The 26626-nt window shown below is 34.2% G+C and overlaps 2 protein-coding genes across 4 annotated transcripts; one reads left to right on the top strand and one right to left on the bottom strand.

Moving 5' to 3' along the window:
• Positions 536–14294, top strand: LOC109355141 (pentatricopeptide repeat-containing protein At4g04790, mitochondrial-like). The gene is made up of 16 exons (XM_019598112.1): positions 536–852; positions 1250–1300; positions 1642–2268; positions 2795–2974; positions 3561–3625; positions 5158–5265; positions 6886–6999; positions 8114–8209; positions 8319–8417; positions 9621–9740; positions 11595–11699; positions 12446–12610; positions 12685–12815; positions 12909–12987; positions 13565–13782; positions 13867–14294. The coding sequence occupies exons 1-16, from the start codon at positions 711–713 to the stop codon at positions 14054–14056; spliced, it is 2490 nt and encodes an 829-aa protein (XP_019453657.1). The 5' UTR covers positions 536–710; the 3' UTR covers positions 14057–14294.
• On the bottom strand, positions 14914–24964 carry LOC109355138. 3 transcript variants are annotated; one of them, XM_019598105.1, is made up of 20 exons: positions 24660–24964; positions 24483–24571; positions 24210–24322; positions 24035–24089; positions 23492–23580; positions 23156–23222; positions 23006–23068; positions 22639–22809; positions 22441–22534; positions 22263–22342; positions 22062–22137; positions 21917–21960; positions 20945–21012; positions 20459–20544; positions 19112–19269; positions 17679–19011; positions 17283–17569; positions 15902–16108; positions 15666–15822; positions 14914–15453 (listed from the first exon to the last, which is right to left on the bottom strand). In XM_019598105.1, exons 1-20 carry the CDS (start codon positions 24769–24771, stop codon positions 15155–15157), a joined length of 3648 nt encoding a protein of 1215 aa, XP_019453650.1. In that variant the 5' UTR covers positions 24772–24964; the 3' UTR covers positions 14914–15154. The 3 variants fall into 3 exon arrangements, with proteins under 3 accessions (XP_019453650.1, XP_019453651.1, XP_019453652.1); XM_019598106.1 differs by lacking the exons at positions 24210–24322; positions 24483–24571; positions 24660–24964 and having other exon boundaries at positions 23492–23591; XM_019598107.1 differs by lacking the exons at positions 23492–23580; positions 24035–24089; positions 24210–24322; positions 24483–24571; positions 24660–24964 and having other exon boundaries at positions 23025–23068.

Genomic DNA, 26626 nt, shown 5'->3' with positions numbered 1-26626 from the left:
CAAATAAAGATAAATGAGTATAAACGTCAATTTTACTTAACATGAATTTCAATTGAAGGAGCCAAATACTTTTAATTATCTTTATTTTATTTTAATTTATACATCATACAAAAAATTTACAATAAAACATTTTAAATAATAATATAGTTTAATTATACTGCCTGGTTTATATCATATACACTACATCATAATGTCACCAAATAATATTCTATCGGTCAAATAAAACAAAACAAATTTCAGGATTTAAAAAATAATTGAGGTGAAATAAAAAACCAACCTGCCAACCTAACAAAAGAAAATGAGTTAAGTGATTAGGATTTCAATATTTTTAGCCTAATTAGAACAAAATAACAATCAAAGTGGTTAATCTAAAAGGATAAAATCCTATTAAATTTTCAAATATCATATTAGACTAAAAGTAAAAAATTAAATCACTAAAAATAATACTTATTGGAAGTAAACATACCAGAAAACTGGACTGATAGGATGAGTTTGGTTATCCAAAAATAAAAATAGAATACAAAATTGCCCCAAGTGAAATAGGTAGCAGAACCATTATTTTCTTAATATTTCTCCTTTGAGACTTTAAGCACAAGTTATTTGTGATATTATTTGTGAGACTTTACAGTTTACACCATTGAGAGAGAGAGAACAGAGGCTAAGAAGATTACTCAGAACAATAATTCATATTCCATTATTGAGAAGCTTAAATGCGTGCCTCCATCACCAGAAGGAACCTATGCACTCTCAGCACCATTCTCCGTTCTCATTCAATTCCCAAACCCATCAATCATGACTTCGTTTCTGAACTCAATCTCTCTCTCCTCAACTTCAATTCTTCTTCTCCCCAAGGTTTCTCACTCTACTCTTTTCTACCAAGTTTCAATTTTTATCCTTACCCATTGATATTATCGCCTTTATTTTTTTAGTATTTATCTAACTAACCTTCATTGCGGTGATGGGCTTTGTTTTTTTGTTTTGTTTTTTCGAGTCACCTTTGTTATTTTGCAAATTAACTCACTCTCTTCATATCAAGTTTCAATTTTTATGACTCCCCTAGTCTTCATTCTTTTGTATTTTTGTGTTACTAACCTTTATTGACTTAATGTTTTTTTGTGAGTGGAAAAAACATCACCTTTGTCTTCAAATAAATAAACACACGTGTGTAGTTTGTGATATTGAGGGAATCTTTGTATTTTTGAGCTATATGAGTTTGTAATAATCTCATTTTTTGGAACTTTTGCTGCAGAGGATTTGTCTAACGAGAGCACTACTACGCAGCTTTCTTCTATATTGTACTGTAAGTGTTTGTGAAATTTACTCTGAGAATATCTCTCTTGTATAATAGACAACTAAAATGTGCTGCCTTGGCTTATTTTGTAATTTTTTAACTTGCTTTGCTTATTTTCGGAGAATAATGCTACTTACATACACACACTTAAACAAATATCACCTCATGTCTATGTTGTCTCCACTATTCGATTAAAGCTGGTTTTACCTTGACCTCTGCATCACCACTCTAATTGATTCCCCTATGCCTGATGTGAGGTGATGTTCACCCACCCACATGATATGTGTTAAGCATTATTCTTCTTGACATGGTTGATTATATCAGCGTGTATGTGATATTTCTATGTGCAGCTCCATCAAGAGAACGTGCTGGTCCTCAGGAAACTGATGACAGTGAAGAAAAAAGGAAAAGTGCATTAGATATTCCTTGGCTTACAGACCGGCTTGATGGTGATTTTTCACACAAACGGAAAGAGACATCGCGTGAGAGGAAGCATAAATGCATTTTTAAATTCTCAGGCGATGGCCGTTTTGATAGAGTAGCTGACATGTGCAGCCAAAAACTAGGAACAGGAGCTACCCTTGATGTATTTAGTAAGCTGGGTCGAGCAACAGGTGTGAAAGAGTACAATGCATTGATAAAGGTGTGCATAAAAAATGCTAGGGGAACAGATGACGAATGTGTTGCTGTTGACGAAATAGTGAAGGCCTTTCACATTTTCAAATCAATGAGGGAACGTGGTTTTCCACTAGAAGAGCAAACATATAGCCCAGTTCTTCGGTATTTAAATGACATGGGTTTTGTTCGGGAATTCGAACTTTTCTCTAATGTTATCAAAGCCGAGAGTCCCAATTCGGCTTCACGATTAGGTTACTATGAAATGATGTTGTGGATAAGAGTTAGCAATGAAGAAATGATTCAGGACATCTGTGAATATATTACAGTTGAAAATAGTGAAGACACTTCTGCTTTACGAGGTTGGTGAATCTATTTTTCATGTGAATTAATTTGTCATAATTTGTATTGTACAACAATACTTGAACATCTGAAGCAGGTTTTCAATAATAGCACATGAGAAATTTATGAGTTGCTTTAGTTTACATGTAGAGAGAGGCAAGGATGATGCCTTTCATTCCACATTCATCTTTATTTGATGTGCAGTTGTTTAGCATGAAGTGAGAATACTAAGTGACATGGCCTAAATGTGTTGCTGCATTGGATATGGATGTTTTATGCCATTGTTCTACAATTAACAAATTTATCTTAATTCACATTTCAGCTATATTAGAAACATGTAAGAAAACAGAATTTATACATATTTTATTTCACTTACTTTCCTGGCATCTAGCTCTTTAACAGTAGAAATGATTGTGCGAAGCATGAGTGTCTTAAAATCAGTGAATTTTATTTGTTGTGTATTTATGTATCTTGACATCCATTTGCAAGAGATATTTGTTTCATGTGGTACAAAAGAAACTTAACTGGATTCATTTCTTGTCGCAGAAAGTTACTTATTGGCTCTTTGTAAAAGTGACCGGAAGACACAGATTATGGATGTGTTGAAAAATCTAGACATAACTAAGTTATCATCTTCAAAATCTATAGCAAGTGTATTCCAATCGTTAGGCTGGCTACAGCAGAAATCTTTTGCAGAAAATTTACTTTTGGATTTGAGAGCGCGCGGTATGATTATTTTCTTATTTCTTATCTATGTGTCTTTTGAACTTTCAGCCTTCAGTGGTGGCTAGTGAGTGACATTTGAAGTTTAAAATCACTTAGAGATGAAGAGATATGGACAAGTGAGACAAACTTGTTCCATTGTTTTATCCGGTGGAATTGCAATATTTGAATTCTGGGGGGTTTAACTCAGTTATTTTTATTATTTCTATGAATTGTAATTTGGAATTAGAATACTAATTCTAAAAGGTATGCTAAGCTCAGTATTTGGAATTAGAAGCTCAGTTCCAATACAGTGCTGAACTCTAACCACTGACTAGAGTCTGATATAAATTAAGGCTACAAGAAACTATCCTTAAGCCAAAAAGAATAAGTTAGTTTTGAATGTGGTAATGTCTTATATCTATTTTCAAAGTTTTGTTGAGATTTCAAATGCACCAATTTATGTTCTTATAATGCTCTGCCAATATGTATCTGGAGTAGTAGTGGATGGTGAAAATCTGTTATCATTCTGAAGGCCTATGTATATTACCTTCCTATATAAATTAGTGTCCCATAAATATTTTAACAAGTGCCCTCTTATGTAATGCAGATCACAATTCAGATGATATTTCAGAGTTCATTGTTAGTTATGCTATTAGCATTCCAAATTTAGTGGTGAGGAACTTCTCATGAATGCTGCTGGTAATGTCCTTTATGCTATGTGATAGGCTCAGTTATACAATATATTATATCACCCTATTTGCTTATGTTTTTCATAAAGGAAGAAACATATTAAGATGAAGATAATGTTAAAGTTTCATCTCAAAACCAATTAACAATGAGAGGAGTAGTCCAACAAGTATTTAAACCATTCACGATATAGTGAAGAGGGTGATGTGGGACTTACTTCCTAATATGCCCCTTCCATATAAACCTACCGAACCAGACTATGGATTACCTTTGACCCATTATGAAAGGACATCTTTTGGACCAATGACAAATAGATAAAAGTTGGGTTTTGACTTTGATACTACGTTAAAGTTTCATATCAAAATCAATTGACAATGAAGGGAGTAGCCCAACGGGTATTTAAACCATTCTCGAGACAGTAAGGTGGGTGATGCATGACTTACTTCCCAACGGATAGTCACAAAGAGTGTGGAAGAGATATCCTCCTTATGTAAAGGACAAATAAAAAGAACAAAAACATCCATGAAGCAAAAGTTATCCAATCTCTTTCTCTCCCAGTGGAAATTGGCCATTGCATTCAGTAGTTTCACCATGCTTATTTCTTTGATATCTTCTGTGTAGTTGTCTACTATATGAACTGGAAAAGTAAACTAAAATTGCAGGTTCTCCCTTGTGTTCCAACTTTAGGCTTTGTTTGGTTGATAAGAGAAAATAAGAAGAGAGAAATAGGTGAGAAAAAGAAAGAGGGGAAATATAGTAGATTTTTATGATGTTTGGTATGAGAGAAGAATGAGAGAAAATGAATAGGAAAAAATATTTTCTTCACTTTCTCTTTTGTTTGGTTGGATAGAAAATGAGAAGCGAGTGATGATGTTATGGTTCAAATTACAAAAATGTCTCTAGAATAAAGAAAGGAGACAGGAAAAAGTTGTTTTATTATTAATTAAAAATAAATGTTATAATTTTAAATTACAAATTTTATTATAATTTTATTTAACATTTTCAATTGATATGGTTTGTGACACAATTTGTGACAATAGATCATTGTCTGGGTAAAGTTTCTCTTTCTCTTCTCACTTTCTCCTCATAAGTGAATAGAAAGAAATTGTATGGGCCCACCCACTTTTTTCCTCTCTCCCTTCTTTCTCTCCTCTCAACCAAATGGGAAGTTTCAAAACTAACACAATTTAAAGTGTTTTGTAACTTTAGTGTCTATCATTCCAGTAGCAGGTTCTTCAAAATGGTTTGTGATGCAGATTTCCCAAATCTTTATGGATTACTAGTTGCCTTATTCTAAGCAGCAACTACTTAATCCTTCTTTACGGCCATAAGGTTTTAAACCATTGTCCTTATATATTACAAAAACGCATAATTGCTTGTGAAAGTTTTAAGTATCGGCTACTGTTTTTGTTTAGTACATGTTATTTTGAATAATATTTACCAAAATAGTTGTATGCCATGAAAAAAGTGATTTTAATGACTGTGTTTTCTTATGTGTGTTGTTGGTAATGTGGAAGGTGGATGATATCGTCTCAGATGTCAACGATTTGCACCTACTATTGGAAGTTCTACCTTCAACCTCATCATATGAAATGCTCATCACGTATTGCTGTGGCATACGCAAGGTATGCTCTTGTTTTTAAACTTTTGTGTCGTATTTATCCATTGGTTGCATGAATGTCGTCAATGAGAAGAAAAAAAAAACTGATAACAAGACAAGTGCCCCTTTCAGAACCCTCTCATATTGCTTGCCTTACCATTGTCTAAACAACAAACTTCGAACAATTGGAAATATAATCTAGTTATTATTCACAGTAAATTTTATCAAAAAGTTTATTCATTCCTTTTTTCTCCTACCATAATTATCTTTAAATTTCTTCAAATTATATTATGGAATCGTCTAATTGAGTACGCAATATTAGGATTCTTATATATATATATTCTGATTTCTTCTCTTATTTAATTACTCTTGTTAGTGGACTTGTACTAGCAGTAGTAGCACTTAGTTATTAGTATAAGAGCTTCATTATTTGTGCAACAATATTTGACATCAATACCATGTTTGTATATTTCCATTTCCATGTTTATTATTTTTTCTCTTTCCTCCTTTCATTTTCAACACACAAAAAATGACCTACCTACAGTGTTTTCCTTTTCAATGTTCAGCAACCATTATTGTTTTTATACATAGAGTATCAGAGAAATGATTGTATCACATACCAGGTAGCAATATTATTTTCAGTTTACTACATTTAGCCCTATCTCCCTAACCCTAAATCCGTAATTCTTAACAGCCATAACCGGCTTCTTTTGCTGATCGGCATGCATATCCACTGACATTTGAAGACCTGGCTAGTCTATGGATTTCTATTTATAAGAAAAGAAATTAAAAAACAAGTGATATCACCCCACACTCTGTCTGCTGATGCCTGACCTCCCTATCACCAAGTTCAAAACCTATTTTGTAATGCACTTCTTTCCACAATGTCACAAATGAGTTTTCCCCTTTATTTCCATCTAGAGAGGGTTGAGGTCCTAAATCATTGACTTAGAAAATAGTTCATTGAGCCTGTCATGCATATTGCATGTTTTATGTTGGTTCTCTTATTGCTGGAGTGGCAGGTCTCCTCCGGAGGCAAGTTAATGGACATCTTGTTTCGGTCACTCAGGAAGTTATGTTTCTTCAACAAAACAGTGGTCAGGAACAGACAGAGAAGAAATTAGTAATCCAGCCCCCAGGCCAGAGATATTATTCTATCCTGGATTCTCATGAGTGAAATCATCATGTCCTAATATCTGGCATTGCATCTGCATGTCATTAAACATCTTTTCTTCTTTTTTGTATGTTTCTTCACCACTCTTGATTCAGTGAAGCCTTTTCTTCAAAACCTGTTGTAGGCTAGCTTGCTAAATGGCAATAGGCCTAACTTTATCAGCAGTTTTAAAATTTCTTTGGATTTCTCTTCATTGTGTTTAACCAGCCCACTAGCTACAAAAGCATACCCTGCTCATTATGGTGTTTGGTTGATATAAACCTCTCCCGTCTCGGTCTGCAGCACGTTTTGATTAGTGCAAAATTTCACTGATCTCCCTTCAGTGTTCTATACATTTATATGCCAGACATCTTAATGTATTTGATTTGTTTCACCATTTACTTTATGGAGTAAAGTTTTCTGGCTTGGGTATACCTCTAAACTAGAGTCTGCATTTGAATTGAATTCTTTTATGTTTAATTTTCAATGCAGGCAGAAGCAGCTCTTAATATTGTTGATAAAATGTGTGAAGCAGGCCATACCTCTAAAACTGCAGTTTTACAGTCCATATTACAAATTTGTACGGAAACATATGAATATAGTTTGGTATGTCATTTTCCAAATCCATACAACAGCTACCCTGTTTCTTCTTTGTTATAATAATGCATTTGTCTCTTCTCATAACATATCATGAATTTTGCCCTTAAACTATTGAACTTGAAGCAATCAGTTTTGGGTTGTACCAAACAACTGTCTAACTTTTTACCAAAAAATAAAAAGAATGCTCTAACCTTAAAGTAAACTGTTAGGATAAATTTTCAAAATTATTTTATTCCTTATGTGCCCCTCTTCCATAAAAGTCACCTTGGACGTAGGGAGGAAGAGTATAGTTGTTAGTACATTGTGCTGAAATTTAATTTAATGATGCAATGCTAGTCAGAGAATCGAGAAAGAAAATACATGGAAAGCTAGATATGTAGAGAAAATTTATAGAAGCACATAACTTTCTTGGGTAGAAGTAAGATGGCGTATGTAGAGCATAAGTTTAGCATGAGGCACACTAATCTTTGCTAAGAGGTAAAAATTGGAGGCCATACTATACCATCAATCTCGTGGTTTTAGAGGGAAATGTAAACCATAGGATGAACTAGTGGAATGCTACTGGTGTTAGCTGTGATATAAAAGTATTGCTCATGTTTAAGGGACAAGTGTATCGCATAAAAAAGGCATGTGAAGTTGTATGAGACTAAATGTTGAGAAGTAAAATGTCAATAAGAAATATTACTCAATGTACCTGAAATGACAATGTTGTGTTGGATGATTCTCATTCCATACAATAGACAAGATAAGATTTTGAACTTATACATTAGAGGGAAAGTTAAGGTAGCACCTATTATAGAAAAGATAGTGGAATCTCGTCTTCTGGTTCATACATGTATTGAGAAGACCTTTATAAGCCTCAATAAGGAGAGTAGATTAGATGGAGGGTGGTCCAATCTCTGGAGGTGAAGGTAGACCAAGAACATGCAGGTGGAACAATGCTTGGCGGCTGTTATTGTTGTTGTATGTAGAGAATGCAGGTGGTTATTATTTAACTCCCAAACTTCCGATAATTGGTCCAATCTTCCGATAATTGTTTGAAGCTTTCTCTATTATTCAGTGCACTATACTGATATTGTTTTTTTTTACCTTTTCTTCCTTGCTTCACTCAAAAATCAAGGTCTATCGAATATATTCCATCATATGCCGCTACAATTTCGATATGAATGACGAAATATGCAGGTGTTTGGTACACTTTTGCGTAAGGATGAAAGATGTAAGTTGTACCTATTTTGTTTACGTGGTTACATTCACTTACATAAGTTATATACTATCTGATCCATCTCTGCAGCAAACTTATACTTTATTTACTTTTTCGAATGCAGTTTGAAGGTGCATACAAAATGGTTGATGACTTAGAGAAAATGAATTTCAAACCTACGACGGCAATGTACAATGCTATAATGGCAGGATATTTTCGAGAGGTGACATTCTTGGGTTTGAGGATACCTCTATTCTCAGTCTGAATTGCTATTTCTCCTACCATACTTGAATGCTTTGCCTCAATTTCAATTATAATGTGGCAATATTCGTTTCCAAATTCCAACAAATAAGTTCAAATAGCCTCTTGACATGCATGTCAATAAGCTTCATAAGTAGATTGCATGAACATTTATCTTATACTCACTAGATATGCATGTACATATAAGTAGTACAATTAAGTTTTATGAGCTGAGCTTCCATTTTAATACCAGATTTCTAATTAAATTTTGGATATATCTATTGTTGAAAAGGGGTTATCCTCTTGATCTTTTATGAGGCCTTTAATCTGACTTGAATTTATTTTCTTCTTCTGGTCTCATTGGTGTTTGAGTAGTAGTTATACTAGCCTACTAGGGTTGTTATTGTTGTTAACAGAGAGTATTCCAGCCATTATTCTTGATTTGAAGCCAAAATTTTGATGAATTTCAATTGTGATGATACACTTGTTCCCCCGCCTCCCCAAACAAAAAAGTCAAGTCAATGGCACTATTGAGCGAGGACAGAGTCGTTCGAAGGCTCCAAATTCTTAATTATGTCATGTGAGGTCCTGGGAATAGATCCTGATCCTTGTTTGAAGAACCGAGAAGGCCTGACAATTTAGCTGTATTTATTTAGGCAGTGATAGTTGAGATCTTCATAGAGTTGATTGAATATAATTAATTTTAATTCATATACCCTCCTACTTGAAAGAATGGGTTCTATAATAACATGATGCAAATTACAAAAAGATAGTCTAGGTGATTGCATCTAAACCTTGGCTGGTAGCTGTTGGTATGTTCATGCCCATTGTTCAATTTAGTTGATACTTGTCGACATTATCACCTTGAATGTATGGGGACTCTGCAAGGTCATCTGACCCTTGGCTTCCATTGGATTATTCACTTCAAATCATGCTAATGGTTTCTATTGATCAATTTGGCTGTTAATCAACAGTTTATATAATCTTTAAAATGCCAAGATGACCTATTACAGAGATTGTAACTCCCCCTCAATTTTGGTTTGTCTAGAAGGGTTTTGTATGTTATTTTTCTTTTCTTATCTTCTGTCTCCTAATTAATTGTTATATAATAAACACATGTTAATAAAAAGTTGGAATTTGTTTCAAATAGTGCCATTTTTTCTAACCATTTTCTGAAACATTGTAGAAAAACATCAGTGGCGGGTTGAGGGTCCTCAAGCACATGCAAAGTGCCAATGTAAAACCTGATTCACAGACTTTTGGCTATTTAATTGGCAACTCTGAAACAAAAGAGGATATAATCAAGGTAAGTTGAGTTTAATAGTAGCATAGTTGTTAGAAATAGCACATTTGCAAATCAGAATTTGATACGCATTATTGCTAGGATTTGATTTGCAATCCTTGTAATTATTACATATTATTCCTGCAACTCTTAGTATTATAAGTACAGGGGTGTATGACATTTTAAGTACAGGGGTGTATGACTTGATCATACAATTACCAAATTCTAGTAAGTATGATAGTAATACTTATTGCTAAATTGTGCATGAACTCTTGTTTTTTGTCCACTTCGTAATTTCCCATCCAGTATTCCTGTTCAAAGGCTATCGTAAATTTTAATGTTGATACCAAGGTTGTTAAAGTGTAGAGTCAACGTTGGAGCGGGTAGGGGGGTAGGATCGTAGAAGCGGTAGAGCGTAACACGAAGCGTAGCTCCACTTAAAAAAACAGAGGGAAAAGATAGAAAAGAGTGGGTTGGAAAGGAGTAATGTTTTTGGGGAAGAAACAAAAAGATTTTGGGTGAAAAAGCACAGCCCTATTGTTGTTGTTGTTGTTGTGTGATTTGAGAAGAGATGAATGGATGAAGAAATAGTGCACATGATTTTTATAGAAATGGGTAAATGAATTTTTTTGATAAAATGCAAAGTTTTTGAGATGAAAGGTTTATGAAATTGGTGGATGAAGATGAAAGGGTTAGGTTTTTTTTTTTTTTTTAAAAAACAAGTTGGGCTTAAAATTAGGTCAAAATTGGTTAAAATTGGGTTTGGGGCAGAACCGGGTCAAAACAAACCTGAAACTGCAGAAGGCATTTGAAACGGCTGTCTTCTTCCTCAACTCGAAAAAGTACAGCGATTCTGCGATTCTACGCTCCAACACGTCGCTCCGCCTCTGGTTCGCTTTTCTGCCCATTTCAACACGGTTTCCACCATGAAAAGCGTTGAATCGTACGATTCAACGCTTTGGAGCGCGCTTTTACTAACCATAGTTGATACGGTCTTCAAGAGTATTAGCTTTGTGAAAAAAAAGTAGTACTCAACCATAGCCCACCTCTAGAAAGAAAGCATGATGGAAAATCTGGTCGTTTTTGAACTTTTGTACCATATTTCTGTTTCTGAGCTTCGCTAAGTACTTCAGTTTATCATGTTTAACGTATTTTTCTTTAGCTACAATGTGATTAACTCCTTGTCCATTTATATTAAGTTATTAACATTGTGGTTAGAGGCAGAACCAGATCTTAAATTTGGGGTGCAGATAGTCGAATCAAATGTTTCACAATATATTGAATCAAATATTTCGGAAAGTTTGTTGGCTTGGGGCGCGGCTGCCCCCACAAGTACAACAGAGTTCCATCCTTGATTGTGGTGCTGTCTTTTATTTATGTTTGAAACTAACAAGGTTATACAGTGATGAGCTTTCGCAGTCAAAGGCACCATTTTTAAGTTTTAACCAGGGATTCTCCTTCGAGGTTTCATAGCCTAGAACTGGTTTCAGTTTCACCAAGTATTTTGCAATAGTTCCTTATAACGTGCATGTGTACACATACAGGACTGTAGGTCAAGTTTGTATGTGATGGTGTATGTCCATATTGTGATCTAATGAAAGGGCTAAAATCAGTGAACTTCTGCACCTTATTATCTTATATATAAACATATGATTTTTTATAGGAATCCAATCTTCATTTTTAACATTCAGCCATTGATGCCCACATATATAAACAAGATGAATAACCTTAATTGATCATTTGGTGCACATATATTAGTAGCTGAAATAATATGGTGTGATGAACTGATTTAGCTCATGTTTGCTATTAACAGAAATTCTTAAAGCTTAAGATTTCAAATATCAATTTTTTTAGATACTAAGCAGAATGTTTTTGTAGTATTATGAAGAGATGAAGCAATCTGAAATCAAACCGACAAAGCATATTTATATGGCCCTTGTTAATTCATACGCAGCTTGTGGCGAATTGGAGAAGGCAAAACAGGTATGTGTGCTGGCAGCAAGGCTGCTGACTAGCAGTACATTTACTTGCATCCGAAGGGATATAGCATAAGTGCATTGTACTATCATTAAATTACTTGCTGATTCAACTTGTATATTGATAATTAGGTGCATGTAGTTATGTAGATTGAAGACTGCCATGTTTAGACAATTATTAACCTTGGTTATAAGCTTAGCTTATTTTTATCACACCAAATAGATGTTAGTTAGTTAATTTTTGAACTAGTAGACTTCAGGTGAGCTCTGCTAATTTAGCCTGATGTAATATTCTATTGTAGTTTTATAATGCCAACTGAAGTAAGCAGTACAACAAAGCTTTCTCCTCCTTATTGTAAATATTCTTTCTTTCTGTTTGATTCTTGATAATAACTGCTGTCCATGGCCTCCATTCTCAGGAATACTACTTTACTTATTCATAAAAAAAACTATTTTTATTTGCCAAAGAAATTGTTCCTCTTCAGACCTTCAACTGTTGTATTATGAAGTGTGAACATGACATGAGCTAGGGCAGGTTATACACCCATAATTTAATTTATACATGAATGCTAAAAAAACAGCTAACATTAAAATTAATTTTTCCTTAATGTGCAAATTTGCTATTCTTTTATTCATTTTCCTTTTCTTCTTTAGTATGTTTTCTCGTTTACGGTAATATCTTACTGAATTCTTTTGAATATACTTTGTAAAATTCAGAACATCGTCGTGTAAAGCTTTTGTTTAATATTGCAGATCGTTGCAGACCCAAAGATATCAGTTAAGATTTTAAATGAAATCAAGAGTGTCCTTGTCTCAGCTCTTGCAACACATGGGAAATTGTCTGAGGCACTTCTTGTGTATGAGGAGATTAAGAATGCTGGACACAACTTGGATCCAAAAGCTATTATGAATCTCATTGTAAGGTTTTATATTAATAGTAATCTGTATATGTTTTACCTTCATTCTTATAACTAATTATTGGAAATTCTTAGGACGAAATCACTCAATTTGAAGGAGAGTTGGATGGTTTGCTTGTGCTACTTAATGAATTGAGTGATCGAAACTATTGGGTTGAAGGTTGCTTCAGAATTATCATGTATTGTGTTCAGAACAAGAATTTAAGGTTTGATTTTTATCTCTCCTATATTGAATTTGTTTGTATCGAAGTTGTATTCTTCCATTTGCTCATGTCCGTACTTCATTGTATTTGAGTTAGTGGTGCTATTAAATTGTTCAAGCAACTCAAGAGTATGTTCGAAAGTGATGAATTAGTAATGGAAGCTCTCTTTGACGCGGTGAGTTTTGGTTCCTGACTGAGTCTATATAAACTTGCTTTCAATATTGTAAGAAAAGGTATATTGGGTTATTAATAGTTTGTGCAAGATTGAAGCTATTTCAGGCTGCTGTTTGTTATTGTTCAAGATTATCCCTTTGGATTTATTTCTTATTCACATTTCCTAATCTGTTTCTTAATTTGCTTAAAATTAGAAGTAAACTATTTAGTATAGATGGGACTGTTGCATTTGCCTTTTGTATCACGGTATAAATATCAAACTCATTATTGAGTCAAATTTATTTTTTCCTTATTCTCTACCTGAAATTCTCCAATTCAACAGTTATGGATCAGGAATTTGTTAAACGGGGGATTGTCTAAATTTAGACGGTGTCCGACTCCTCAACATGATTTTTGCTATCACTGGCAAATCTCTTGTTGATATCAAATTTGTTCATTATACAACAATAGCAACAACTAAGTCTTTATCACACTAGGTGGGGTCGGCTACATGGGTTGAACGATGTCATTATGCTCTATCATAAATCATGTTTATCAATAAAGCATTGATCTCTAAGAAATTTGTTCATTATGTATAGGTATTTTCCTTAATCGCCGAGTCGCAGTCCACACATTTACAGATTGGCTTGGACTTGCTTTGGGCAATCAAGGATGAACTCAGCCTTGTGCCTTCACGGCAATGTCTTGATTTTCTTCTAACCAGTTGTGCCAATGCTGGAGATTTGAATAATGCTCGCTTGATTTGGAGAGAATATGAGGTTGCTGGATATCCTTACAATGTATTAAGTTACTTGAGGTAAGTTGTTGTAAGGCTATTTGAGTTTCCTATGGTATTTCTCTGCCTCATAGTTGTGGCCATTAATTGTTTCTATGGTTGTAGGATGTATCATGCACTTTTGGCTTCAGGAGATCATAGATCTGCTAACATTATGCTCAAGAAAATTCCGAAAAATGACACCGATGTTTGTTGTATGATCAAAGCATGTCAAGATAAGTACCATGAAGATCCTAACTCTGTAGAAACAAAGATAAAGAAAGGGAAGACAAAGAAAGAAAAGAGGGAGACTTGAATACAAGTTCCATTGGTTGGAGAGACTTGCCCAACTAATTTTTTGTAGCTCAAGAAATGTGCTTTGGAAAGGGTGGTGCATTTGACATTATATCCATGTTATGTTTATTTAGTCATAATTTACAATGGCCCTCATTGAAGTTGGTTTTAGTTCATTTTAAGGTTGGTCCTGCCCCTGGCCAGGTTTCACTTGCTCTAGAGTCAGAGCCCTTAACCTAGCTAAACACTAGTTTTGGTTTCTTTTGTTGTAATCTTCTAGTATATTTTAATAAACTTATAATGGGCAAGTGAAATTGAAAATTGATTTCATTAATACACATGAATTATTGAATTATATAATGTATCAATTTAGAATGTGGACTTACATGTTGTATGATTCTTAAAATGTGCTTTAGGGCACACATAAAAAAAACTTTTTAATAATTTATATGCACCTCAAACATCAAAATATAAGAAATAGATGAAGTATTAAAGAATCATCAAATTATTAAGAAATAACTAGTCATTTCATTGTCCATGGAAAATTGACTCAGATTAAAATCATGATCATAGATAAAAATATTTGAAATTTACATATTATAGTATGTGATTAAATAATCAATGAAAAATGCATTAAATTATCAATTTAATGATTGATTTGCTAGACAAACCATAAAAACATGTTCTTTTATTTGATTTTCAAAATTTTATCATTTTTTTGGGATTAATAAATAATCTTCCTTGCTCCAATTAATGTTTTGATTACCTTAGTATATCCAAATTCATTGCACCAAGTTCATGCAGCAAGTTCCCAAACGGCCAAATTATGAACTACTAATTCTTATCAAATATTATCTAAGCATTGAATTAAAAAAGAAATCAACACCAAAAGGTTATGGAATAGATAGATGATATTGGACTAAAAATACATATGCACTTTTTTCTCTCATAAAACAATGCTTAAAGGGTACAAAATTTTGTTATACCAACAATGAGGCTTAACCTTCCCTCACTTCTACAACACTCAACATATAAGCTTTTATGCCATATACAAAAAGAATTATAACCTATGTGAACAAAAATCTTTAATTCTAATTACACAAAAAATGACAAAAAGGACTTAAAGTTGGTTCCTTAACTGCATCAATAAACTCTGCATTGACTCAATCTTTTCATTGAGTTGTTTGACAGCAGTAAGGTGCTGAATAGAAGACTCAGAAGTACCAATATCAGTGATTAAAGATTTAACCTTAGCCTGTGAATCCACAACTTCTTCCTCAAGCAAAGTTAATGTTGGTTCCAAACTTTTGTGTGGGCTTCCATTTATCAGGTTTGAAAAGGGAGAAAGTCCTCCACTATGGACACTACTTTCGCTTCTGAGCTTCTCAGGAGTAAAAATCTTGTCAATGCCACCGCTTCCTGCAACTCACCATACCATTATTAAAGAAAGATGATAGACGGAATGAACTACGAAGATAATTAATATGTTGCATAAGAAAATTTGACAACAGACCTAGGTTGTAGAGTTAATTACAGTGAACTGTAATTTCCTTCTTTAATTTATAAACCTAGAACTTATTAATTGTTTCTAATGGAAAGCATTGGATATATAAGAAGATTTGACAGCATACCTAGGTTACCTAGCTGATCCATTACAGACTGGCCAACAGAACCTTCTAGCTTAAGCAGCCGTAGAATTCCAGCTGTTATCCGGCCTACAGAATCAACTTCAGACTTGCATAGAAAAGTAAGATGTTGAACCTCATCCTTGGTTGCAACAGCCTCAATCTGCACAGTAAAATCTCATTACACAACCTTCCTATAAAGAGACAGTGACCACAATCTTTAAATATGAAATTCTGATTACCGGTTGCTTAATGGCAAATTTTAAGTTTTCCACTTCCCAGTTAGCCATTTCAACATCAACGTTATCCTCGGATACTATCAACCCCACTTCAAGATCAATTCCTCCAACTGTGTCGGAAAATTCTTTAACCCCAGTTTCATTTAACATTGATGAAGTAACGTCTTTTTGGGTATGGGGCTTCAAGATCTGCAGCCCTTGAACTCCAACCTGCAAGTGTGGGCTCAATACACAAGGGGTATGGCAGGACAAGTCTTGATAACAAGTAAGACACAGAAATGACAAGATATACAGATAAAATCAATCAACAACTATCTGTGTTTTAGCAAATGTTTAATATATTTACAGCGTAAGTGTACACTTAATGTATTTTGTTCATTATGGTTGTACAATTAATTCAAGTTTAAAAGCCTTCCATATTATAACTTCAACAACACAAAATAAACATGTATAGCCCCACAGAGGCCATAGGTTGCAATTTGCAAATTAGTTTGTCAGGTTTACAAATATACACTGGAGTAATCATATGATGTAAGAATGAAATTTTTCACCCAGTTAGACTATGTGTGATAGAAGGATAGAAAAAGAAGAAATGAAATAATTAAATTAAAAAGAACTGGGAAAATAAGAATATCTTCTCACCATATTGGTCTAATTTTAGTAGTTTTTGACTGATTAGGAAAAAATTGCAATACATAGATTAGTTTGATAGGTTACCAGATACACGCTTGACAGATCAAGTAATCATATTGTAGATAACAAAATGAAAAATAAAATTAACCAACTAAAAATATCTCCAACATGTACTACCTCTGGTACAATACCAAACTATTCTTTAAATAAGTTTTATTGATTTTCTCCTTATTTTATCGCACAACTATAAGAATTGCAATGTGATTGGATGTTGTGTAGTAAAATATCAATAAGAAAATAAATTCAATGTAGCAGAGATGAGAATGTTATGTTAGATGAGTGGATACACTAAACAAAATAGGATTAGGAATGAATACTTTAGGGAGAAAGTTTGGGTAGTTCATATTATAGAAAAGATGGTAGAATCACACCTTAGGTGGTTTGGATCCTCAACATTAGAAATCCATTAAAGCGAGTATATCAAATGGAGGTTAGTTCAATTTCTAGAGGTAGAGGGAGGCGAAGAAAAATAATAGGCAAAACAATTAGGAGAGATTTAGAGGTCAATGCTTTGTCAATGGACATTGTTTTTTATAGATTGTTATGGGATGATTCGATCCATGTAGCCAACTCCACCTACTAGGACTAAGGCTAAGTTGGTTGGCATTTTCTCCTTATTTTCTAGTGTTAATCAATAAATCTAATTTCATTAGTGAAAACAGCAAGAAAGCATAAAGAAGTGTCAGTTTACCGTAACCAGATCCACAGCATGTTGTTGTATTCTCCGTGGTTGTATTTTTTCACCTAGAACTTTCTTTGGACTACTTTTTGCATTTAATTGTAAACTATGGAAAGTTGTGTGCCAAAACCTCTCTTCTCTTCTTACATCTTCATGGCTGGAGAACCACCAACTTTCAGCCATCTCTTGCGCACCTTCAAGAGCAAATAACCAGTCTCTCAATTCTATAGTTACATCCACATTATCTGGCTTCTTCAAGTGTGGAAAACCGGTTTCTTTCCCTTCTGTCATACTTCCAACTGGTGTAAAAAAGTAAGTAAGAAAACTACAAAGAAATAATTACACAAGGAACATGAACACAAAATTATCACGTATCAAGCAAATACACAGCTACAGACTATTCCATACCATCTTCTGGTCTATCAGCAATGAGAGGTGTTGTCTTAAAAAGTTTAGCCAATGGTCCGCTTTTCAAGTTTTCCAACCCTTTACAAAGATCCTTCCCGGGACCACCGTCAGGCCCAAGTATTCCAAATCGGTGCAGGAGAGCTTCGGCATAGTTCATCCCCCCACCAAGACGAACACCAGATATAGAAGCTGAGACATCCAAACTATGTGACTCCATATCTAGTTCACAAAATGGTATGACATGAACCGTGGTTACGTCCAGAAAAGGGACTGGATGAGCATTGCCATTCAATATATGGTTCTTCTTATTCACCCAGAAAACAGCTCTCAGTTGTGGGTATCCATCACCATTCAAGGAGGGAACATTTTCTCCAGAACCCAAGGGGGTATTTTCACATGCCAAGTGCCCCTCAGCATCCACACAATCAATCTGAATGCTCTCCCAGTGTATAGAAGATGAAACGACAACAGCACCACCAAGGGTTCTATGAGTGGCACTAATGAACAGATCGTCACCAACAAACTGTACTAGAGGCGCTCCCTCGACACTGGCTGGGGAAGATTCAAGAAATCGAAGTTGGAGGTTTTTTACTGCTAAACTTACAGAAGTGTCACTAGGAACCTTGTCCATCAGGTTTCCACTAAAAGATTTGTTCCTAACATCCTTCAATTGTTTCGTTTTTCCTGCTATTATTATTTTCTCACTAACTCTACCAAAATAAGAATAGAGATCCAAGACAAAAAATAACTGTTCAACAGATGTGTTGGATAGATACTGTTCACAAGCAACACCAACCCTTACAATACCCCCTGGAGGAGGAACCTTTAACAATGGACTACCATCAGCAGTTACCATTGCAACTTCAACGCAAGTATCTTTTAGATCAACACATCTCCACAATCCTGCAGTCCATCCAAGGGAACTCTGACGCCCAAGTGTGCCAGTACATGCTTCAAGAGATAGAGTAAGCTGGGATGCTCTGGCAGACCACTTCTTCTGGCTAGCATCAACCGGTTGATCTTCCCACAGACAGAAGCAAGCAGGATCCTTCTCCAGGTTCAATATTCTTAGTTTCGAAGAGGGTGAATCCAAAAAGGAAAAGTTTTCAATATGAAGCCTTGCACCAGCAAAGGATGTCTGGACTGTATTGTCCATGTTGCTTTTAGAAATATCCAACTGGGCCTTATCCAAAGGAATTGTCAAATCCAGACCCTTGAGAGAGAAACTAAAAGATTTTACTGAAGAATCTGGTAAAATGTCACGAGGATTTATAACAATACCATCAGCTAAGAAAGAAGATATCCTCAGGCAGGATTCTTCCTGGAGATGAATCTGGAAAATAAAGAAGTATCATCAAATAACATAATTGGCAAAAATAAACAAAAAAAATGCCCTATCAGGCCGTTTAATGAAAGAACTAGCATATCGCTACCATAAGAGGCTGACAGTCGATAACTGTTTGAGAAGCAAAGGATGGTGGAAGTGGAGAAGGCATGATCTGAAGGGAATGGAGGCAAATTAGAGGAGTTCCCTCAATTAATTGCCACTGCTGTTCCCCAAGAGGATATATTGGGGGGCAAAAGCTTCTAGCTGCCCAAAGAAAAGATTGTAAAAAATTAATTAAACAAACAACATAGGCATTAAAGTCATGTATTCTCTTGAAGAATACATCCTAATATCTTGAGGAGTTTAACATTTAATCCAGTCTTTGTGCAAAATCCTTTTAATTTATCATACAATCATGGGTTGTCACATCACTAAAAGAGTTACTTAAAATGTAATAGGTGAGTGGTGTCAAAAATAGCTGATGCAGCTACCTAGAGGCTGAGGCAGGGCAGAAAACAGCCCCGCCTCCCCAGATGGACCAAAGCAAAGTGGATTTGAGATGTGGTTCTAATGCTGATGGCATGGCTGTATCGTGCACTTTTGGCCAATTTACTTATCTACTCTCAGTTAAAATGCTAAAGTGGGACTAAGACTTATTGCTATGTACCCTCAAGTAAAGAGAAATTTAAAGGGAAATTTAAGTCTATTAAAACCATCTAAACTCACTACAACCTAGTCTTACAGTCCAGAAGCCCAAAGTTCCCGTGCTCTTATTCACAGCCCCATATTTATTGTGGGTCTCACTTGGACTCTTGGTTTGCATTTGGTTTGATGTACATTTTATTACATGCTGTTTTCTGGCATTTTCGATTTGGACTCCATTATGTTTATTAGAATTTAGAAATTATCTTAGAATATCTTAAATTGTATTGTAGAGAATATCTAGATGATACTTAGATATAGAGAATGTCTCATATTATAATTATTATATCTAGATTTACTCATAGTATCTTAGAAAATCTCTCAAGATTGAGATTACTTTATTTTATCTTTTATGATTTTTCCTTATTTAATTAGGAGTATAGTATTAGTATAAATAGAGCTTAATATTATGTCTTTTGTATCACAACATAATCAGAATACCATCAAATCGCCATTCACAATATTATCAACCCTATAGTTTCAACAATGTTAAAATATTGTCATGAGATAATTTGCGTTTTAATCTTTGGTTATGGTTGTTTTTCAAACATACACATCAGCTCAATGATGTAAACACATCACCTTGTCACACCACGGTGATGCAGTTTTAGGGGTGGTCATCATAACTTGTTTACCTTGTGACTTATTGTCATAGTCAAACTTGTTTAACTAAGTTACATCATGCAGGTGGATGACACTATAAAGAAAGTACACTTATAAGTGGATCAAAAATAAAATCATAGCTTAATACCAAATTTTGGCACTTGGAAAGCATCTCCTGTGACAGATTGCATTGATGGTTGCACTAAGGTACATGGAGGGCGTGAAAAGGTATCCCTGCATTTCAAGAAACATAACAATTTAGTTGAGCTATAATAATCACTACAATAAAGTTTGAAAGTGATTGCATGATTACAACAATCAAGAGCTACCAAATTAATCAAGTAGGGCATACTGCTTTTCCTTAAGAATGTTAGAGTCTCTTTCTTTTCCTTTCCCCTCTTTCAGATTGAATTAACTGCTTAAAAGTCAATTGATGATACATACTACAAAAGTAACGGGTATAGATAGGTAACTCACATCAATCAATATTTTCAGATTAGTTGGTTCTTTGTTTCCCACTCAACTTAAGTCATCGGCACAGATGTGGCACAGACACCCAAAAACATGAGTAACACAGACCGGTCACTTAGTCCTTTCAGTAGTTTTTATTCAGGCAAAGAAAGAAAAGACAAACCTCAAAAATAGTCCTGCAATTGCAATCTTGGTCAAGTTGCTGTCATCATCTCCTTCACAGAGACTGGCCTGAAAATGCAATTTATCAAACAGTAATTCTTTCCCACTGGAAACATAATAAAATGGCCCAGGGGGCTACAAACATGGCAACGTGACAATGAAGAGAGGACAGGATGTTCATATTTGTAAATGCCATTTAGCATATTGAAACAGAAAATGAAGAATATACACATCCATAGCATGAACCATCCATGGTGAAAATAGGTAGAAGGAGCTTTCAATCTATAAGGTTTTTTTTCTAAATATTTATCTGCAAATTAAGGAATTAAACTTATTATGTCAAACTCACATGCACCACATAGATGAAACATGTGGAATTTTTTTTTTCTCTCATTTGTAAATGGTTTATATCAATTGTGCCTTACACACATGTGTGCACACACATACATTAAGCAGAACAACTGCTGTTCTAATGTCAAATATAAGGTTCTATACTAAGTTCTAATGATTGGTTAAGGTATAGTCATTTATATTTCTACCAACTAATGTCAAACTTAGGTAGCACCAATATTGAAGAGTAATGTTAGAATATCTACAAAATATGTTCAAATATATTCAGAATCATATGCAAGTAGATGTCTAATTGAGGAATTAATCTCAGTAGTTATTCCTAATTTTTTTATGTGTTCGATTAGTGTTAGGAGTCTTACTTTATTAGTGACCTTTGAGCTTGTACTAGTATCAGTGCACTAGTGCTAGACCTAATTCTTAGTATAAATTAGTGTCAGTACTTTCTACTTTAAACGGACACTCATATAAACCTAATATCAAACTATTCAGAAACTCTTTTCTCTCTCTCCCCTTCCCCTATCTACCCCATAATTCAAGCAAGTAATGTGGACAGGTATCCCAAATGAAAGTACAAGTGCATGAAGAAGGAAGTAAATGAGGATATATTATCAAGGAAAATTACCCGAGAAAAAAAGAGGGACTGCATTAAAAGCTCAAGCTGGAATTCTGCATGTTAATGACAATTGTTGAATCATTTTGCATGCTATGTATATGCCTAAAACTATTAGCTCTATTACCTATATAAAAAACCATGTCTAAAGACATACCAGAATCTTTAATGCACAGAAATATATGGTCCACGATAATTGAGACAAGAGAACGCCCAGCAGATTCAGTCGATCGCTGTCATGGTTAATTCAAATACAGAGACAAGTCAGAAAAGCTAGGAAGATACTGGAGTTTTTTCCATAACAAACTGCTGAAAAATGGTTTGGTCAAAGGAGGGAAAAGTTAAGGCAATATGAAACCTGCTGAGCCTTGGAATTTACATCTCCCCTGTTTAGACAGACATATAATCCTGTCATAAAGCGGAGAAGTGCTCGTAGTCCTGCTCATATATGTTAAAACAACCTCAAGTCACATTCGAGCCATTTATATAAATTCAATATGGACACAAGAGGCAAGTAAACATGTCCTTTTGCTAACCTGGTTCACTTAATGCAGGGCAAACAGCTTCCGTGACATGTAACTGAACCTCAAGCCCAAGTGGACTATTTAATTCAGTTCTCTGAATCGTGATCTGGTAAATATAACGTTTAATCAATATTTCATGAGCCAAGAAACATAAAATTCTAGAAGAAAACTGAATATTCTAAAATTAATTGGAGGAAATGTATTAATTACATATGCTTCTCCCGATATTCCTTCTATAAACCGCTCTCCTCCAAAGAATACTCGTTTTGCACCATCATCATCTCTCAGGTTTCCTCCTTCTTGAGAACGGCCTAAAGTAGCATCCGTGAACATGTCAGGATGAGGCAAAAGATCAATAGACAAATATTCCCATTCCAGTTTCTGAAGAGACAGAAAAATTGGAATTACTATATGCAATACAAATATATCCAACATAGCAGCTTCAATATCAAGAAATATAGCAGAAAACATTTTCTGAAAGACAAGCAAACCCTCCCGGTATTGGTCTCTCTCTCTCTCACACACACACTCACACACACACAACAGAGAATAACAAAATTGAAAGGTAGTATAGTACTTTGAAGACATATATATACTTCATATTAGTGGAAAATTCCCGCGCCTCCTTAAGATTTACAACCTGATAAGAAGAAGAAAATCTTCAATAAGTTTTATACTAAAGAAGTGTTCATAAAGTTATTGTAAGCATCAGTCTTGACATGATTACCTGCCAGCTTTCATTTGTGGTATACAGCAAAAGGTTGCGTATGGTGATAGATGCCATAGGTGGTGCCCTACAACCAGAGAAGGGAACAGGGATGCTTATAAATAATTTATGGAAAACTTATTGCATGGTTTGAGTCAAACAAAAAAGTATAATTGATCAGATTAATTCTTAAAACTACCCATCAGAACCACCCACTATACCCGGAACTCCTTTACAGGAAACGCAGTTTAAAGGCTGCATCAACCCCAGCAAAGAACAAGATACTAATATCAATTTCATAACACTTGACAGTGGTTGTAGAGCATAACCAACTCAACACCAGCAAGAATAACTTACCATGTTGCTCCCCCTTGGCCACGACCACTCCCTCGAGTTTCAAGTAATAGATTAACTGTATGAATTTGTATAGTCATTCCATCTGCAATCTGATGGTTGACTGCAGTCAGTAGCAACAAGAAACATTCACATTAAATATTTACATGTTCTACTATTCAGTTACACCGATGTGAGCAAATCCCTCTTTATATATATCAACAAGTGATTAGTGTCTGGCTATTTGCTACGATTTACCAACCCTTATCTTTGAAGAGATAATGACCTCTCTCTAAAGTCAGCAAATCATCTCTGTCTACATCATTATTTTTATGTCACCTAAAATTCTTGCTACAATCGCTGGCAACAACTTCAAAAGGGAAAAGATGACAGATCACAAATCCTGTGGAGTGAGTAGTTCAAATCCCCAACCTGTCTTACAAATACGAGTTTTGTTTTTCTTCCCATGCTTTCCGTTGTGGAATATTACTAAGCATTGCACAGTTGGTAGAATATGAATATGAAATTTTACATAATCAAATTAGTTTTAAAGTGATAGTGGCAAACCTTATCAGCAAAACCATAGCCGCTACCCTTCGCGGAGGCACTGGATGGAGTCGAACTGCATATAACAGTCCAAGTACGAGGAAGAAAATTACCTTAATATCTAAACATGAAAAGCATCACTCTACAACATAATTCCTCAGACATAATCATGAGGGAAAAAGAGTAACTTTAGAACCTGGTTGGAGAATCAGCAGGATCAAAATCAGAATTCTCTTCAAGAACCAAATCAAGTCTATCAATTTTCACAATAATCGGCTCTATTTGTACATTGCTCACTGATGATGGCAACTAGAATCACAATGGAATCAACCAAAAACCACAAAAACAGATTCAAAAACAAAAAATATATATAAATTACAATAATAAAACAATATATTCCTCATCAAAAAAGAGATAGACATGTAAATGCAGAAATGAATTATGAACAAGAATGAGAAGAGTGAGAAACCATAATCTCCAATTTGGCAACTTTAGCAGTAGAGACATTAAGGGCAGGTGGAAAACCAAGACTAGAATGCAATACATCACCATTAATATCTGAACACAAAAAGAATGAACTATGAATCCAACCAAAATAATAATAATAACAATAATAATAAAAAATGGATTGAATTGAATTGAAGACCTAAATTGGAGAGATGAGCGGTGCGACCCTGCAACTTGAATTGATCTCTGGAGAAAGATTTGAGCCAATATTTGAGTGTGTACTCAAGAGCTCTTGCTAAAATCGATTCCATTTCTAGATCCAAAACCAAAAACAACAATCACAGTTACTCACAATTTATATTTATGTATATCAGATCAGACAAGTTTTTTTGTTATTGATCAGATCAAAGCTTGAGATCATGCTTAAGAGAATTTGTTTCATTTATGAGAGTAGAATTTGAGATTTCAACAGAATCTAAGTTTACTGTCATTTGGATCCATATTGGTAAATCATTTAATTTACTTACATATTATACAAATCTTAAACAAATGATTGCTGGTATTATTATTATGTATTCCCTCCCTTCCAATTTTATTTACCTGCAATGTAACATGTTTTTTACAAATGGAATCTTACTTTTTTATATTATTCTATATACTTTTATAGAATCAATTTAAGTTATATTATTATTTTTAAAATCAATCCTTATTTAATTAAGGATTTTTCACACCTAATTTATTAGTCACTTTTACTTTTCTTTCAATTTTGTCTTCATGTTTTGATATATTATTATCTATTGAATAATTTTTGTACTATTGGGAATATTTATTACCCAATAGGTAATGAACTAATCTCTTTTAGGGTATAATTGTCTTTTCAATAAGTGTTATTCACAAAAATTAAACAATTAACCTATTTTTTTTAAAATTTAGTAAAATCTTACCTCACTAAATCAACCAGAGACTAACATCTTGTTGATTAATAATTATTTTCAACACACGTGTGTGAGGAAGATGAAATACACACTCTATTTTTTTTTTTCATTTTTCAATGTATTATTCTGTATATTATTAACTTTTGGTCCAATTTTTTTTATCTATTTATTATAATAGTGTTTATAGTGGAAAATTCATTATGAAAATATATGAAATTTTAATAAATTGGGATATTTATTTACGAAAATGACCCTTAAGTAGATTTGAAATTTTTTAAATGGTCATTATTATATTGGGGAGAGTTCTAGGGGTGAGCATAAGCTGGGTTATGACGGGTTAAGGTTTGTTCTTACCGGTCCTAAATATTAGTTGGGTCACTTTTTTGGATTCGGACCCGGCCCTAGACCTGAAGCTAACCCAACCTTAAATAGCGACCGAGTCAGCCTTTAAACCCGACCCGACCCTAGACCCAATTAAATATAATCATACTCATTTTAGATAAAGACTTCTCAATATTATTTATTATTATATGAAGTTTGATATATGTATATATATTATTAATCATGTATATATTATGAAAAATTAAAGAATAAATAATACGTTCGACCAAAATGGTATCATTACTCTATACATATTTGAGTAGAAACACATACAAACATAATGAGCAAGTGACTCTGGGACGGGACGGATCGGATCATGTTTGGTCTCTATCCGCCCTAAATATTGATCGGGTCTATTTTTTGAACTCGAACCTGACCCTAAACCCTCAAACCCGATTCAATTTGGAACCGATCATGATTGGGCCATATCGTGAGCGGGTAGGACCGGGTCATGCTCACTCCTCACTCCTATTGAGAGTTATTTGAATGTAATGTTCATTTTAAACTTTCATAGATTTATTATCATTGCATCTGTCAAGGACAAAGGTCACGTTCTACTAAAAAAGGATACAAGGATTTGAGCGAGATACTAACAATTATCCTGTCATATCTTAATGTATGCATGCTAGTTTGATGATTCTAACATTTGGGCTTCTTAGCCATAAGTCGGGTAATGTAATTGGGCCACACGAAGTTTTTGTATTTTTAAATCATGGAATTAATTTTTGCACCCCTCCAAAAATTATATTGAAATAAAACTAGTAACCCTCACTTTTTCATCACCCCATTCTACAACTTTCAAAATAAAATTTCGGCATCTAATTTTTTGAACTATAGATCAAATAATTTA

Source organism: Lupinus angustifolius, chromosome LG08, assembly GCF_001865875.1.
Source record: "Lupinus angustifolius cultivar Tanjil chromosome LG08, LupAngTanjil_v1.0, whole genome shotgun sequence".
Classification (NCBI taxonomy): domain Eukaryota; kingdom Viridiplantae; phylum Streptophyta; class Magnoliopsida; order Fabales; family Fabaceae; genus Lupinus; species Lupinus angustifolius.
The sequence above is the reverse complement of the archived record's forward strand: the minus strand, read 5'-3'. Positions and strand labels throughout refer to the sequence as shown.

Bases quoted from the DNA above. Each gene is read 5' to 3' on its own strand.
- LOC109355138 (XM_019598105.1), bottom strand. From the start codon at position 24,771: ATGGAATCGATTTTAGCAAGAGCTCTTGAGTACACACTCAAATATTGG. The intron at 21,961-22,061 runs GTATGTCTTTAG...ATTAACATGCAG, and splicing joins TCTGTGCATTAAAGATTCTG to AATTCCAGCTTGAGCTTTTA. The intron at 21,013-21,916 runs GTAATTTTCCTT...TTGCATTTTCAG, and splicing joins AGTCCCTCTTTTTTTCTCGG to GCCAGTCTCTGTGAAGGAGA.
- LOC109355141 (XM_019598112.1), top strand. From the start codon at position 711: ATGCGTGCCTCCATCACCAGAAGGAACCTATGCACTCTCAGCACCATT. The intron at 8,210-8,318 runs GTAAGTTGTACC...TTTCGAATGCAG, and splicing joins TTTGCGTAAGGATGAAAGAT to TTTGAAGGTGCATACAAAAT. The intron at 12,816-12,908 runs GTTTGATTTTTA...TATTTGAGTTAG, and splicing joins GTTCAGAACAAGAATTTAAG to TGGTGCTATTAAATTGTTCA.